The sequence below is a fragment of the Dictyostelium discoideum genome, assembly GCF_000004695.1.
Source record: "Dictyostelium discoideum AX4 chromosome 4 chromosome, whole genome shotgun sequence".
Taxonomy (NCBI): Eukaryota; Evosea; class Eumycetozoa; order Dictyosteliales; family Dictyosteliaceae; genus Dictyostelium; species Dictyostelium discoideum.
Window position 1 is genome coordinate 5294569 of NC_007090.3, and position 12880 is coordinate 5307448.

A 12880-nucleotide genomic window follows, 5' to 3' on the forward strand; every position below is an offset into this window, starting at 1 on the left:
TAAATAATAATAAATACAATAATAATAATTAATAATAATAATCGTAAAGTTTATTTTAATTATTTTTTTTGAAATTTTCTTATTAAATTTCTTAGTGTTTCTTAACAATATAACTTAATGGTTTGTCTTGTTGTTGTTGTTGTTGAATTTGGTTAGCATAAAAAACTGGTTGTGGTTGTTGTGGAACAAAACGATATTGTTGTGGTTGTACTTGTTGTGGTACAGAAATGAAATAAGATTGCACAACTGGTGATTTATATGCAGATGGAATGATGATTGTAGATTTGTTAACAGTGTCATTATTTAATTTTGATAATAATGGTTGCTTATTATAGAATGATTGCGATGATGGTGATTTGGAACCTCTTGAAACAGTTACATAATGAGAAATTAAGAGCATAGCACAATCACTTAAAAAGAACCATGCATAACTTGAAGAGAAATGAGCACCAAAGTGAGCACACCATTTAGAAGAGAATAAAGTAATTGATAAACCAACTCCACCAACTAAACCAGCGAATAATAACCAAAATATTGATTTCAAGTTCTTTCTTTTAGCCAAATAGATAATTTGTAAAATTAAATAAACACCACATGAAACGGCAACAACTGCTTCATAAAGTACTAATGCCCAAACACGTGGATCACTTGAATAATATAATCCATAAACCCAACTAATTAACAAAATAATTGAATTGAATAATAAAATAATTTTAGTTTTTGTTTCTTTTGGATTAATAATTCCAACATCTGCCAAACCACAATATAAAAAGAATGTTCCAACTGTTGATGTTAAATCAACATCTGCGACTGAAACAAACTTTTTTAAAAAATGAAAATAAAGAAATAAATAAATTTAATATTAATAAAATTTTAAAAATAAATAAATAAATTAAATTAAATTTATATAAAATAAAAACACACTTACATCTCTAAGTTTTAAGTAAAAGTTACTTGATAATGAATCTGCTAACATTGCAAATGTCATCATAATACCATACATTAAAAATGTGACAGAATATAAATAGTTACAATTATATTTTTTAAATAATTTAAATCTACTAACACCAATATATAATGCCCATAAACATAATGGAACTAAAAATGGATCATAAATTTTATAACCCCAAACTGTAATCCAATCATAGCAAAGTCCATCATCTGATGATGATCCAGTACTTGGGCTAGATGATGATGATGATGATGGTGAGGTACTACTACTACCACCACTAATACTACCACTACCACTATAACTACTACCACTATAGCTGCTACCACTATAGCTACTGCTATCACTATAGCTGCTACCACTTACACTTCCACTTAAACTTTCACTTGCACTTGTAATCATTGAAGTGATAAAACTTGAAATTACTGATCCTGAATATGATGATCCTGAATGTTCTGATGATCCTGTTGTGGTAGTAGAAATTGTTGTAGTTGATGAAATTGTTGAAGTTGTTGATGTAAAACTTGGAGTTGGTGTACTTGTAGTACTAGTTACTGTACCACTTGATTGGCCAGTACCACCAGTACTTGAAATAGTTGAAATACCACCTGATCCACTTCCACTTCCACTACCTTTTATTTTTTTTTTATTTTTTATGTTTTTTAAAAAATGAAAAATTAGAAATTTCAAATAAAATTAAAAATTAAGATAGAAAAAATAAATCTTACTGGCACCAAATCCTGATACAAAATCAAAATTATCCATAATTATATAAAAAAAAAAATATTGGTTGAAAAAAAAAAAAAGGTGAGAAATGTTTTTTTTTTTTGTTGTGAAAAATGTTGAAGGCTGGAAAAAAAAAATTTTGAAAAAACAGTACGAAAATATCTGAAATCACCTTTTTTTTATTTTTTTCTTATTTTTTATTTTTTTTGTATTTTTTATTTTTTATTTTTTATTTTTTAATATTTTAATTATTTTTGTATTTTTTAAAATTTTAATCAAAATCAATAAAATATCATCAAATCTAATTTTGTAATTTAATTTTTTTTTTTTTTTTTTTTTTTTTTTCTTTTTTACAACTTCAATAATTTTTTGAGGCCATTACCATAAATGTTTTTTTTTCAAAAAGCAAAGATTCGCGAATCTTTTCAAAAAATTTTATAAATATCAACAATAAAAATTAAAAAAATAGAAATGTTTGAGGACATTTCAAATTTTTTGATGTTGGTGCTATTGGTACGTTATTTTTTTTCAGATGACTCTTTAAATTTATCAGGTTAAAAAAAAAAAAAACAACAATGCCATTGATTTATCTTTTTCCCAAATATTTTCTCCTCCCACAATTTTAATATAATTTTATTTTTGAGAAAATCAAAACAAAATTATTACAATAATTTTTAAATAGATATATTTTCGTGTTTACACGCCATTGTACAATGCTAAAATTTTTTTTTTTATCTTTACCCTGGTACAAATTAAATTACCACCAAACTTCTCCAATGATTAATTTACTTTATAATTATTTTATTTTATTTTATTTTATTTTTTTTTTATTTTTAATTTTTTTTTTTTTTTTTTTTTCATAATTATTTTTAAACCAATTATAAACTATTTATAAATCAATATTTGTTTTCTTACTTTTTATTTTTGTTTTTGTTTTGTTTTTTTTTTTTTTTTTTTTAGTAATAAAAGGTCGGAATTTGTGAAAGTACGTTACATTTGTTTTGAAAAAAAGATATTTTAAAAATTTTCTTCAAAATAAAAAAAAGTTTTTCGAAATTTAAAACCAACCAATTTTTTTGTGTACAAAACTAGATATCACCCAAAGGTTATTTTTTTTTTTTTTCTTTTTTTTTTTTTTATTTTTGCTTTTTTATTTTTTATTTTTTATTTTTTATTTTTTTTTTTGAAAAAAAAAATATCAACTTTTTCATCTTTATAATCAATCATATTTTAAATATATAATACATGTTGTATCACTAGTTTTTCTTTTTTTTTTTTCTTTTTTTTTTTTTCTTTTTAAATATTTCCTAAACACAAAAATAATAATTTATATTCCCTAAACACAAAAATAATAATTTTTCACACACCCACCAAATTTAAAAAAATATTGAATAAATTAAAAAATGGATTTCAATCCAGTACCACCACCAAGAGAAACACTCAGAGCTTATTTATCAAAAAAAGGACATGGTAGGAATTATATATATATAAAAAAAAAAAAAAAAATAAAGATCTAACATATATTAACATTTTTTTTTTTTTTTTTTAAAAATGAAAAAAGTTGTGAAAAATTGGAAATTAAGATTATTTGTATTAAAACCAGGTTCTAGTTATATGGAATATTTTGTAGATGAAACAGTAAGTTTAATTTTAATATTCCAATTTAATTTTATTTTATTTTTTTATAAATCCTGATTTTTTTTTTTTTTATATTTTTTTTTAGAAAGAACAACAACATTTACCACAAGGTAGAGTACCATTATATGGTACTAGAGTTATGGAATATGTATATAATAGTAATAATAATCCAAGAGAATTTTGTTTATCAGTAGAGACAGAAAATAAGAATTGGATTATTTCAACAGGATCAAAAGCACAACAATTGGAATGGATTGAAGCAATTAAACATGCCATAGAGTCAGCAGTTGAAACAGACGAAATTAAATTACAAAAACATAAATCAATTGAAAAACAGTTACAATTGGATGGTAAAAATAAAAATAAAATTCCAGTTTTAAAATTATTATTACTTGGTACTGGTGAATCTGGTAAATCAACAGTTGTAAAACAAATGAAAATTTTACATCATAAAGGTTTCTCAAAAGAGGAGGAAGAATTTTATAGGAATTTAATTTATATAAATCTATTGGATGGTATGGCATTACTCATTCATGTAATCAAAGAAAATAATATAGAAATTCCACAAGAAACTTTATCAGCAATTAAAAATTATAGTTCATGGTATAGAGTTTATATTGAAAAAAGAAATAAAAATGGTATTAGAAATAATCCAATTGGTTCAATGATACCAATTTCAATTTTAAATAATAATAAAGATAATAATAATAGCAATAGTAGTAGTTTAAAAAATAATAGTGGTGGTAGTTCAAGTAGTGAATTAGATAAAAAAATGACACATCTTAGTTTAGATGGATCAACTTGTATAAATTCAAATTCTGCTTCACCAAATGGACCATCATCATCTACAACAACATCAACAATAAATACACACAATCGTTCAAATAGTGATGGATCAAGTAATAATATATTTAATGTTCAAGATTTTGGAATTCCACCAATAATTACAAATTATATATCAACGATTTGGTCGGATCCAGTTGTACAATCAGAGGTGATGTTACAAGCTCAAAAGTATCATATTAATGAATCCACTCAATATTATTTGAATGAGATAAAGAGAATAGGTAAACCAACATACCAACCTGTAAATTTAGATATCCTAAAATCACGTGCAACTACCAATGGTGTGGTTGAAACTGATTTCAATGTAAATGGTGAAGTTATATTTAGAATTGTTGATGTTGCAGGTCAACGTGGTGAAAGAAAGAAATGGATAAACTTTTTCGATGATGTAACTGCAATAGTTTTCGTTGCAGCTATAAATGAATACGATCAGAAATTGGTCGAAGATAATTGTACCAATAGACTTCATGAAAGTTTGAATCTATTCGATTCGATTTGTAATGATTCAACTTTTCCAAAGACTTCAATCATATTATTCTTAAATAAAATCGATCTTTTCCGTGAGAAATTAAAAAGAACCTCAATCAATATTTGTTTTCCAGATTATAATGGTGATCAATCTTATGAAAAATCTTCAAATTATATAAAGAATAATTTTCTTTCAAAGAAAAAAGGTGGTAATGGTATAAATTCTCAAAATTTTATTTATTTCCATTTCACATGTGCCACTGATACTAAAAGTTTTGAAACAGTTTTTAATTCTGTTAGAGATATTATAATTTCAAAAACTTTAGAATTTTATTGTTAAATTATTATTTTTTTAAAAAAAAAATAAATAAATAAATTAAAATTTTTTAAAAAATAATAATAATAATAATAATTGATTGAATTGGTTTTTTAAAATTTTTTTTTTTTTTTAAATGTTTTTATCAACACAAACAAAATAAAAAATAAATAAATTTATTAAATTTTAAATAAAAAATAAAAAATAATCTAATTGAACTGATTTCAAATTTTTTTTTATTTATTTTAAATCTATTTTTTTAAATAAAATCTAGTCCAGTGAAATAAAATAATAAACAAATGTTTTTATCCACACCATTATTTAACACATCGAAATATTTTATCTTTTTTTTTTTTACTTTTTTTCAATTTTTTTTTTTTCGCTTATTTATTTTTATTTTTTTATTTTTCATTTATTTTCATTTAATTTATTTATTTATTTATAAAAAATAAAAAAATGGCATCAGTTGAATCAAAAGTACAAGAATCAAAGAAACTTTATGATGAATTAAACTTAATTTTTATTAATAATCCTGAAATGTATGTCTTTTATATTAACATTATTATTTACTCTTTATTTATTAACTAACATTTTTTTTTTTTTTCCTTTTGAAAAAGTAATGAGATTGGATTTGTAATGTCATCAAAAGATTATGATGGATTAGAGAATAAACCATTTGTATTAGTTGAAAATAAATTAGGTATTTCATTTCAATGGATGATAAAATTATATTCATATGCATTAACATACTTTACAGAATTAAAATCAGCATTTGAAAAGAAAATGAATGATTTACCAGAAAGACATCAACAATTATTAGTTAATGAATTATTACAAGCAACTAGAAATGTATTATTAATTAATGCTGAAAATTTAACTGCTTTAAATTTAAGGTAAATAATAAACTACTATGTTATTATTATCAATTATATTTAAATATATATATATATAAATATTTAACTTTTTTTTTTTTTTTTAATATCTATTTATATATATATATATAGGAAAGAATTAATAAATTTAAAATATATTAAACATAAAGATGAAATTTCATTATTAAATTTAATATTTACAAAACATCCAAAAAGTGGTGAGGGATGGGCACATAGAAAATGGGTTATAACAGATTATTTTAAAAAAACAGGTGATTATCTTGATTATGAAATTGAATTAGCAGTTTGTAAAAGAGTTGCTGAAATTTATCCTAAAAATTATTATTCTTGGACTCATAGATGGTGGATTTTACAACATTTATCAGTTGATATTGTAAGTTTATCTCAATATATAAATATATATATATATATATATATTTTATAAAACTAATTTCAATCTTATTTATTATTATTATTATTAATTATTAATTATTTAGATTTTAAAAGATTTAGAAACTATGGAAGATTGGGTTAAAAGAAATATTTCAGATTATTGTGGATATCATCATAGATATTTAATATTGACACATTTATTTAATAAATGTTATAATAGTAATGATGATAATAATAATAATGAAAGTAAAAGTGAAGAGAATTCAAACGAAATGAAAATTCATAAGTTATGGGAAGACGAATTTAATTTTATTCATAAAATAATTAATTTATATCCAGGTCATGAATCATCTTGGTCATATAAGAGAGTTTTAACATTATTTTGGTTACAAATTGCACAACCAATAGTTTTTCAACGTAACATTTCAACAACTGTACCAATTACATCATTACAACAAGAATCTCAATTTGTTGATTCAATTTTAGAAGATATCGACTCATCATATTATGAACAACAAAAATCTTTTGCTCAAAGATATTTACTTTCAATTTATGAAGTATGTATTTTTTATAACTTTATAAAATTATTATTATTATTATTATTATTATTATTATTATTATTATTATTATTATTATTATTATTATTATTATTATTATTATTATTATTAGGTATTAATTTTATTTTTAATTTTATTTTTAATTTTAGTTAAAATTTAAAGATAGTGCAGATTTTTCAATTGATATTGATCAAGTAAAAAATAATTATAGTATAATTATAAATGACTTAAAAATTTCTTTCCCAAACCAATTAAAGGTTTGGGAATATAAATTAAACCAATTCGTTGGTCAATAAAATTATTTATTATAATCAGAAATATGTACTTAAAATTTTACCCCACTCTTTTTTATTGTTTTTTATAATTAAATCTTTTTTTTTCAATTGAAAAAAAAAAAAAAAAAAAAAAAAAAATTAAAATAATAATAATAAATTATAAATCCAATGAAAATCAAAACATTTCATTGTCTATTATATTGCTTTACCATTAAATATTAAGCGCGGTTGATCTCTATTCCAAAATAATAATAGTAAAAAAAAAAAAAAAAAAAAAAAAAAAAAAAAAAAAAAAAAAAAAAAAAAAAATGGGTTTGGATATTTTCATAAATAATTTTTTTTTTTTATTTTCTTTTTTTTTTTTCGTGTCTCGTTTTTTCATTTTCATAAATTTATTATTATTTTTTTTTTTTTTTTTTTTTTTTTTTTTTAATAAAAATGATAAATAGATTAAATAGATTATGTAAAAAAAATATATTAAATAATATTTTAAATAATAACAAAAATGTTAGTAATAGAATAATAAATAGGTTTTATTGTAATTTAAATACAACAAATCTAAAAATAAATAATGATAATAATTTAAAAGAAAGTATTAGAGAAAAAATTAAAGATATACCAAGTTTAAATGAATTTTTAAGAAATAGTAATAATGAAATTAATGAAAATAATGAAAATAAAAGTAAAATTGAAACTGAAGAAGAATATGAATTACCACCATATTTATCATCATTACCAAATGATAAAGGTAATGGTAGAAAAGTTTGGATTGAAACCTATGGTTGTCAAATGAATGTTAGTGATGAAGAAGTTATTTGTTCAATTATGAAATCATCAGGATATACTATTTCAAATGATTTCAATACTGCTGATATTGTATTTTTAAATACATGTTCAATTAGAGAGAATGCAGAAGCAAAGATTTGGTTACGTTTAACCGAGTTGAGAGCAATTAGAAGAAAACAAGGTAGACCAAATTTAATAGTTGGTGTTTTAGGTTGTATGGCAGAACGTTTAAAAGAGAAATTATTAGAGTCTGATATGAAAGTTGATATAGTGGTTGGACCTGATGCATACAGATCATTACCATCATTATTGGCAACACTCGAAGATGGTGAGCAACAAACTGCAATCAATGTAATATTATCAGCTGATGAAACTTATGCTGATATTAAACCAGTTAGAAAATCTGATAATCAAGTTTCAGCATATGTTTCAATTATGAGAGGTTGTAATAATATGTGTTCCTATTGTATTGTACCATTTACAAGAGGTAGAGAAAGAAGTAGACCAATTGATTCAATACTTAGAGAAGTTAAAGATTTATCTGATCAAGGTTTTAAAGAAATTACTTTATTAGGTCAAAATGTTAATTCATTTAATTATTATGAAGAATCAAATAATAATAATAATGAAAATTTTATTGATACTCAAAAAAATAAATTAGAATTGGAATCATTAAAACCAAGAGAAGGTTTTAAAACAATTTATAAATCACCAAAAAAAGGTATAACATTTACAAAATTAATGGAATTAGTTTCAAAAGTTGATCCTGAAATTAGAATTAGATTTACAAGTCCACATCCAAAAGATTTTCCAGATGATGTAAATATTATTATTTATTTATTTATATATATATATATATTTTAGTTAATTGATTTATTAATTAATTTTTTTTTTTTTTTTTTTTAATAATTTAGTTATTAGAATTAATTAAAAATCAACCAAATATTTGTAAACAATTACATATACCAGCACAAAGTGGTAGTAGTAAAGTATTAGAATCAATGAGAAGAGGATATACTAGAGAAAGTTATATAGAATTAATTGATACAATTAAAAGAGTATTACCAGGTTGTGCAATTTCATCAGATTTTATTAGTGGATTTTGTGGTGAATCAGATCAAGATCATAATGAAACAATATCATTAATGGAATATGTTGGATATGAGAATGCATTCATGTTTATGTATTCACTTCGTGAGAAAACTCATGCACATCGTCAATTGAAAGATGATGTTCCAACAACACTTAAAAACTCAAGATTAACTCAAGTTGTAGATACATTTTACAAAAGATTAAAAGAAAAGAATCAATTGGAGATTGGTAATCATCATTTAGTTTTAGTGGATGGTTTTAGTAAAAGATCAGAAAAAGATTTCGTTGGTAGAACTGATACCAATAAAAAAGTTTTAATCAGTAATGATATTGAAAATCAAGATATTAAAGTTGGTGAATATTATATAGTAGAAATTATAAAAGGTGATTCTGAAGTTACCTTAAAAGGTAAACCAATTATGAAATCTTCAATTCAACATTTTAATAATATTTATAATCATAAAAATAAATTTATTTAAAAAAAAAACTAAAAATAAAAAAAAAAAAAACAAAAAAAAAAAAAAAACAAATAATACATTTATAATTTTTTTTTTTTTTAATTTTATTATTATAATTTATAAAATTTGGTAGATTTTAATCTCCATAATTGATTACAAAACTTTTCAACTTTTAATATTACATAATGACCAGATCTTAATGAACCTGGATTACAAACATATGTTTTACCAACTTTTGCTAATCCAGTTGAATGATGTGTATGTCCATGAATATTTAAAAATATTTGTTGTTGCTTTTTTTATAAAAGTGAAAAAATAAAATTAGTATAATCATTATTATTTATTAATAATAATAATATAATATTATAATATTATTAATAATTACATTTTCTTTAATAATATTTTCAATTGATTTACTACCAGAATAAATTGGAGATATTGAAAGATCAATTTGATCGATTGTAGTATAACAATTATATGGTCCCATATGAGTTAATAGAATGATTTTATCTTTTGAATTAATTGTATCTTTGAATTTAAAAGATTGATTTAAATCTAATAAAACTTGTTTTTCATCATTATCAGCACCATTTGAGTAATCATAGGGATAACCAGTCCAATGTGGTTTATTATCACAATAGGATGGTAAACTACCACCCAAACCTACCAATACTAAATCATCATCTAATCTAAAGTTACCCTTGTGAATATTATATGATCTATCGGTAAGTTTTGGTACTTTTGATTCTAAATTATTACTTTCAAATAAAAGAGTGGTTTTTGAATCATGATTTCCTGGTACATATAATATATCAACTGATGGTACAATCTCATGTAATGCTTTAAATATTTCTGTCATTTCTTTTTCACATTCTTCAACTTTCTCTAAATCATTACTATTTACTGGATCAAAATTACATACATCACCACCACATATTATTAAATCTATTCTATTGATTTTTTTTTATTATTTTAATATTAATAATAATAATCATTTTTTTATTATTTATTATTTATTATTTATTATTTATTATTTATTATTTATTATTTCTTTTTTTACTTTTTATTATTTATCTTTTCCCCTAATTTCTTTATATTTGTAAATGATAAATGAATATCACTAACAATTAGTATATTAATTTCCCTATTCATTTTTAATTGGTATATTTGTGTATATTAAAAAAAAAAAAAAGAAAAAGAATGTAATTTTATTTTCTTTTCAAATCAAAAAAAAAAAAAAAAAAAAATATTTTCCACTAAAACATTTCCCAAAAAAAAAATTGGTTTGAAAAAAATAACACATTTTCATGTTTTTAAAAAAAAAAAAAAAAATTAAATTAATTCAAAATTTGCCACCAAATTATTTTTTTTTTTTTTCAAACAAATTTTTTTTTTTTTTTTAAAAAAAAAATAATGACTGATTTAAGGAAAATTAAGAGAATTGAATTCAATGAAACCAAAAATTAATTCATTTTTTTTATTTTTTTGTTTTTTTTTTTTAACTAAAAATTTGGTTGAATTCAATTTTAGACAAAAAATTTTTTTTTTATTTTATTTTTTTTTATTTTTCATTTTTTATTTTTCATTTTTAGTTTTTTCGATTTTTTTTTTTTTTTTTTAATCAAATGGATAATAAAAAAGAAACAGCACCAAAAATAATAAATAAAGAAGAAATTTTTTTTAAAATTTGGAGGAATATATCAATAAGAAATGAAATTCTATATCATTTAAGATTATATAATATACATTTAAATAATGAAATTGAATTTTATAATTTTTATAGAATTCCCAAATATAAATATAAAAATTATTTAAATAAGATTAAAGTAGCAAGATGTCATAGCTTTTCTGAACAAATTCAATATGGCATTAGTGAAATTTCATTTAATTTTTTAAAGTTATCATCATTTGATGAAAATACAATTCCAACATCAATACATACTATTAATTTTGGTATTCGTTGTGAATTTGATAAAATTAATGTAATACCAAATAGTGTGAAAACAATCAAATTTAGAGATTTAGAAAGTGAATCTTTAAAAATTGGTATATTACCATCAAGTTTAACTTGTATTAAATTTAATGATGAATATAATCTACCAATTCAATCTGGAGTATTACCATCAACTATTAAATCAATTGAATTTGGAGATTCCTTTAATCAATCAGTAAAAGGTGATTGGATACCACAAAATATTGAATCATTAAAATTTGGTAAAGAATTTATGCAACCAATTGAAGATATTAATCAATATTTACCAAAATCAATAACATCTTTAATTTTACCAATTAGATACCTTAATGAACCAATCAATTTTAATTGGAAACTATCACATCAATCTTCAAATGATTTATTTTATTATGATTTAAATAAATCATTAATTTTAAATAAAACAAAACCAAAATTAATAGAACAAATAAATAATAATAATAATAATAATAATAATAATAATAATAATAATAATAATAATAATAATAATAATTATAATAACAATAATAATAATGATAATAATAATATATTAAATTTATTAAGAAAACCATTAAATATAATACCAAATGATGTTAGGTTAATTAAATTTGGTAGTGATTTTAATTGTTCAAATGAATACACTACCTTTAAATTTAAAATCAATTAAATTTGGTTTTTGTTTTGATCAAGTATTTAATTTTAGTGGATTAATTAACCTTACAGCTTTACAATTGGGAGATAGTTTTAATAAACCAATTAAAAAATTAAAATTCCCACCAAATTTAACATGTTTATCATTTGGTGAAAAATTTAATCAGTTTATACCAGTTGGATGCTTTTTTGATTTACCATTGAAATCATTAAAGTTTGGTAGTGAATTTGATCAATTTCTAGATTCTGGTTCATTACCACCAACATTAACATCATTGGATTTAGGTAGTTCTGGTAATTTTACAAGTTTTAAAATATTAAATCAATTAAAGTCTTTAAAAATTGGTTCAAGAAAATGTAAACCAGTTGAATTTTACGAATTTCCATCCAATTTAAAGGAAATTTCATACAATCATCATATTAATGAACCTATAAATAAAGGTGTTATACCAATTGGTGTTGTATCATTATCATTTGATAAATCATTTAATAGAATTATTCAAAAAGGTGTTTTACCAAATACAATTAAAATCTTATCATTAGGTTGTGAATTTAATCAAATAATTGAAAAGGATACTCTACCAATTCATTTAACAAAATTAACATTAAGATGTGGATTTAATCAAATCATTGATAAAGATGTACTTCCAAATAGTATAACATCATTATCATTAGGTAGTAGTTATTCAAAAAATTTCTTAATTGGTTCATTACCATCCTCTCTAAAAGAGTTAAAAATTCATTCTCATTTCTTCGATCAAAATCTCTCATGTTCATTTGATGATTATTTTACTTCCTCATTAGAATCAATTTACATCAAAAAGAATTCAAGTCTTGTTAATATTTTAGACCCACTTTTTTTTTAGTAAATTTATTAAATTTAT

At 21.1% G+C, this 12880-nt stretch overlaps 6 protein-coding genes across 6 annotated transcripts; 4 read left to right on the forward strand and 2 right to left on the reverse strand.

The window, feature by feature from the left end:
• Positions 1–91: 91 nt before the first annotated feature.
• On the reverse strand, positions 92–1714 carry DDB_G0287075 (hypothetical protein; the record flags this gene model as incomplete). Its single annotated transcript, XM_632321.1, has 3 exons — positions 92–820; positions 929–1581; positions 1678–1714. The coding sequence occupies 3 exons, from the start codon at positions 1712–1714 to the stop codon at positions 92–94; spliced, it is 1419 nt and encodes a 472-aa protein (XP_637413.1).
• Positions 1715–3078: 1364 nt separating this feature from the next.
• Positions 3079–4967, forward strand: gpaC (G-protein subunit alpha 3; the record flags this gene model as incomplete). The annotated part of the gene is made up of 3 exons (XM_632322.1): positions 3079–3145; positions 3237–3313; positions 3399–4967. 3 exons carry the CDS (start codon positions 3079–3081, stop codon positions 4965–4967), a joined length of 1713 nt encoding a protein of 570 aa, XP_637414.1.
• Positions 4968–5399: 432 nt separating this feature from the next.
• On the forward strand, positions 5400–7061 carry DDB_G0287077 (hypothetical protein; the record flags this gene model as incomplete). Its single annotated transcript, XM_632323.1, has 5 exons — positions 5400–5482; positions 5561–5836; positions 5948–6209; positions 6313–6765; positions 6915–7061. 5 exons carry the CDS (start codon positions 5400–5402, stop codon positions 7059–7061), a joined length of 1221 nt encoding a protein of 406 aa, XP_637415.1.
• Positions 7062–7478: 417 nt separating this feature from the next.
• Positions 7479–9397, forward strand: DDB_G0287079 (hypothetical protein; the record flags this gene model as incomplete). Its single annotated transcript, XM_632324.1, has 2 exons — positions 7479–8645; positions 8741–9397. 2 exons carry the CDS (start codon positions 7479–7481, stop codon positions 9395–9397), a joined length of 1824 nt encoding a protein of 607 aa, XP_637416.1.
• An 89-nt stretch (positions 9398–9486) lies between these two features.
• Positions 9487–10528, reverse strand: DDB_G0287081 (hypothetical protein; the record flags this gene model as incomplete). The annotated part of the gene is made up of 3 exons (XM_632325.1): positions 9487–9669; positions 9762–10326; positions 10437–10528. The coding sequence occupies 3 exons, from the start codon at positions 10526–10528 to the stop codon at positions 9487–9489; spliced, it is 840 nt and encodes a 279-aa protein (XP_637417.1).
• Positions 10529–11001: 473 nt separating this feature from the next.
• Positions 11002–12862, forward strand: DDB_G0287083 (hypothetical protein; the record flags this gene model as incomplete). The annotated part of the gene is made up of 2 exons (XM_632326.1): positions 11002–11942; positions 12049–12862. 2 exons carry the CDS (start codon positions 11002–11004, stop codon positions 12860–12862), a joined length of 1755 nt encoding a protein of 584 aa, XP_637418.1.
• Between the last annotated feature and the right edge of the window lie 18 nt (positions 12863–12880).